General features: G+C 38.1%; 1 protein-coding gene across 1 annotated transcript in view; it reads left to right on the top strand.

Moving 5' to 3' along the window:
* DLGAP2 (DLG associated protein 2) overlaps nt 1-4,374 on the top strand; it is a 248,892-nt gene that overhangs the window by 200,522 nt on the left and 43,996 nt on the right. Inside the window, exon 6 of the mRNA XM_044660924.1 lies at nt 1,406-1,755. Within this exon, the coding sequence (XP_044516859.1) occupies nt 1,406-1,755 (350 nt within the window). The remainder of the gene's footprint in view (nt 1-1,405; nt 1,756-4,374) is intronic.

The following is a 4,374-nucleotide window of genomic DNA, read 5'->3' as shown; positions in this document are numbered from 1 at the left end:
TCTCTCTCTCTCTCTCTCTCTCTCTCTCTCTCTCTCTCTCTCTCTCTCTCTCTCTCTCTCTCCTCCAGCGTGAACATATTTACTAGCTATAGGTGCTTATAACTCCTTGGCCTGAACTCTTGGGGAACTGACTGACATACTCACTGACAAAGTAAAAATCTGTCTTTGTAGCTTCATCTCATATTACTCCCCTTCATGAACCCTTCAGCCAAAAGATCAACTTGACATTCTTCAACACATTCTAAAATCTTTCCATTTTCCATATTTTTACTCATGATGTGCCCTTTATCTGAAATGCCTTCCCTTTCAGATATTCCTCTTGTGATGTCCTTTATTCATGGTCAAATTCTTCCATGACGGCATCCTTGGTCCCTGCCACTGGAAGTGCCCTCTGCATTTTGTAGCTCTCCTATACACTCATCGCTATGTATTTTATTCTGTGTTTGGGTAAATGTCTTCTTTCTCCATACTATACCACAAACTCTATGAAGGCATTAATTGTATTTTATTCATCTGTTTATTTCTCACAACAGAATCTTTTGCACTAGGCAGAAACTCAGCAAAATAGGTGTCCAGAATTAGGGATGGGACTAGGGGCAGAAGGGGAATTGAAAATAGCTAATGAAGGGACTTATGGAAAAGAACGCTACCCACATTCAGAGGAAGAACTACGGGAGTGGAAACACAGAAGAAAAACAACTGCCTGAACACATGGGTTGATGTGGACATGATTAGGGATGTAGACCCGAAACGACCACACCAGTTCAACTATCAATAATATGGAAATAGGTCTTGATAGATGACACATGTTAAAACCTGTGGAACTGCATGTTGGCTGGGGAGGGGGTGAAGGGGAAAGTAAGAACATTAATCATGTTACCATGGAAAATTTTTCTAAAAAAAAATAAAATATTAAAAAAAAAAAAAAGAAAGTAGCTAATGAAGCATGCCTGCCTTTTCTTGGCAGAAGGGAAAAGGACTATTAAGGATGGAATATTACCTACATTGTCAGATGCAGTTACTGTATCAGTTGTTTTTGCTTAACAATTTTCCTTGATTACAAGGGGGGTTTGATTTAGAGTAATGGGAAGGAGTGTGCATAATTTAAATAGAAGTGACTGATATTTAAAAAAAGCATCAATACACCTTTTTTTTTTTAAAGGAGGGAAAAAAGTGGCTGATAGATAACAATGAAAGTGGGTTTAATCTGTGTAAAATTAAGCCTAGACAAAAGTTTTAAAAACTATTTGCAAGGCTGTTAGAACTGAACACAGTGCCATTTTTCAGTTGCTTCATTTGCATTTTATAATTATTGGTGTATAATTATGCAGAGCAGATTCTAATGAGAGAAAAGATCCACATATCTATATTAACTTTAGCCTTTTTCTCCTTATTCTTTAAACAGCTGTATCATACACAAGTTATAAAAAAACACCACCACCAGTACCCCCTCGGACAACCTCCAAGCCTCTGATTTCTGTCACCGCCCAGAGCAGCACGGAATCTACCCAGGATGCCTACCATGACAGCCGGACTCAGAGGATCCCTCCGTGGCCACAAGATGGCCGAGGCCTGTACAATTCCACAGATAGCCTGGACAGTAACAAGGCCATGAATCTCGCCCTAGAAACAGCAGCGGCCCAGCGCCATGCCTCTGAGAGCCAGAGCAGCTCGGTTCGAACTAGTGACAAGGCTGTCTTGGTGACAAAAGCGGAGGAGTTCCTCAAGAGCCGGCGTTCCTCAATAGGAATTCAGGTAGCCTATCATTAATACCTTTCTGTGATGAATTATTTGCCTTGACTCTATGAATAACAACAAATGAACTGGCCAACTTTACTGACTTATAACCTCACAAATAACCATAGGTGCATATAATATGCATGCTAATTCACATCATAGCAAAGTGTCTAAAGGGACAAGTCTTCAGCTGTCATTCTAGGAGTAAAATGAATGAATTCATCTCAGTAAGATCTGAAACTAATATGACATAGAAGACCAACAAGTAAACGGGTTGCTATTATCTTTTTCTCAATATCTTCCAAGTCAGTGATTTCCTACTTTTTCTTTTGGACAGATTATGACTGCTTGGACAGTCTGGATATTAGTGACTTGAGAGGGCACAGGATGGTTGTCTCTTTTGAAGTATTTTATCTTTCAACACCTAGCTTTATCAGCTCACCACCAAAGGAAGAGAACTGAGGTGATCCTTGATTATGAAGGTTTATGATTGCACAATTATATAATACATATATGAAGAGGTGATTATAAAATAATTATAATATTATTATAAAAGGAAATCAATGCTCTAGCAAATTTGTTATCCAGGGGACCCCAAGGATTCAGGACTTTGGGCCACTAATATAACTGGGTCCCAATTAATACAAATGATAAATTCCCTGAAGTGTTGTAAGTATTCAAATTCACACTATTCAAAGTTTAAAAATATATAAAATATGATCATTGGTTCCTGCCCAAAAGAAATATACATGAAAATTTGAATAATATAACCACTTTAAGGGAGTCATTACTGACAACGATTGGAACCCGGCTACGTATGTATATTTACAAGTTTTAGGAAATGCCTATGTGTACTTCAGATCATAGGATCCAGGAGATTTAGAGCAAAAGGGGACTGTAGGAGTCATCTAGCCCAACCTTCCATTAAACAGAAAGAAGAATGGCTCTGGTAGCGAGAGGACCTGGATTCAAACCCTACCTCTAAAACTTAATTTTTCCATGGACTCGGCCAAATCATTTAGCTCCACTGAGCCTGTTTCTTCACATGTGAAGTGAGGTTTAGACTAGCTGTCCCCTGGGGTCCCTTCACCCTCTACATCAGTGGTTCCCAAACTTTTTTGGCCTACTGCCCCCTTTCCAGAAAAAATATTACTTAACGCCCCCTGTCACATACTATCATACTGCTCCCAAATGCACCTGTGGCCATCACCACCTCCCCTGGATTGCTGCAGCACCCACCAGGGGGCAGTGGCACACACTTCGGGAATCACTGCTCTAGATCTATGATCCTGTGAATTGAAGCTGAATCTGTTATTCAATACAGTAGAAGGGTTTATGCACAGTCCAGGTAAGCTGAAAATTGCTATTCAAATAAAAAATGTGCTGCTAGACTTCTTCAGAAGCTTAGGAGGCATTACATTTGAATATGCTCAATGTTCATCCTGATTCCAGTGGGTCAGATCACAACTTGTTCCTGCTCTCTAATCTTATTAAATCCTTATTCCCACCATTCTATAAATCCTCTATATAGGAACTACTCGATATATGAAAGGTCTTTCTCTAAGTCTTAATGTTTCTTAGCTGTCAATGATATGTTGACATTGCCCATTCATCATCTCCTTATTATACTACATGTTCAACAGTATCTATATCCAGGAAGAGAAGAAAGGTACCCAGAATGGGTCACTACATTTTAAAGATCCACTGAATCACTGCTTGGTAATCAAAAAGGGGGATTACTTCATTATCCTCATTATCCTCAAAGTGAGAAACTCATCAGCATCATCTGAGCTACATTTGGTTGTCCAGAAGAAAACAGGCAGGATAGTTTTGTACATGTGCCAAAGACCCTATCTTATATGTATAGAAAGAAAGTTTATATACATGCAGACATATTTTTATACGTATATATATATATATATATATACATATACATATGTAGGACAGGATCCATGGAGTATATGTTATACAAGTATGTATATAATATATACAAACATATATATATGCACACATCCTTTTATATTCATGTGTACATTTGGACATCTGGATATGTGTGTGTGCATGTATGATTTTTTCCAAAGAACAAGACAATTGTCTTCCATTATTTTTAAGTAGATCATACTCATTTCAGTTAATTCCAGACAAATCTTAGATTTTATCTATATCAGCAAGTGAGTTGATAAAGTCCTTTATTGGCATAGCTCACCATTTGCTATTTCCTTTTACCTCCCCAAGTAGCCTGTATCCAGCAGAAAGTGTCTTGAATAAAAATGCCTTATTACTACCTTCCCTACTTAGGGAAAATATAAGCCAAAAATGGTGCAGATTGAAAAAGAGACAATAATTTAGCTTAACTCAATGTTTTACTAGTATGATTGAACTATAGGGTACATGGAGGGAAGACTAAAAAGATAAGAAGGGGAAATAATTGTAGAGAGTTTTAAATTTCATCAAGAGAAGTTTATATTTTATTCTGAAGAGGGTGGAGAACCTGTGGAATTTACTGAGGAAGGGGGTAACATACTCAGACCTATTATTTAGGATAATCACTTTGGCAAATGTGTAGAGGAGAAACTGAAATGGGTCAGACGAGAGAGAGAGAGAGAGAGAGAGAGAGAGAGAGAGAGAGAGAGAGAG

This window comes from Gracilinanus agilis, chromosome 2 (assembly GCF_016433145.1).
Source record: "Gracilinanus agilis isolate LMUSP501 chromosome 2, AgileGrace, whole genome shotgun sequence".
In the NCBI taxonomy this organism is placed as follows: domain Eukaryota; kingdom Metazoa; phylum Chordata; class Mammalia; order Didelphimorphia; family Didelphidae; genus Gracilinanus; species Gracilinanus agilis.
This window is presented reverse-complemented; position numbering and strand designations above follow the sequence as displayed.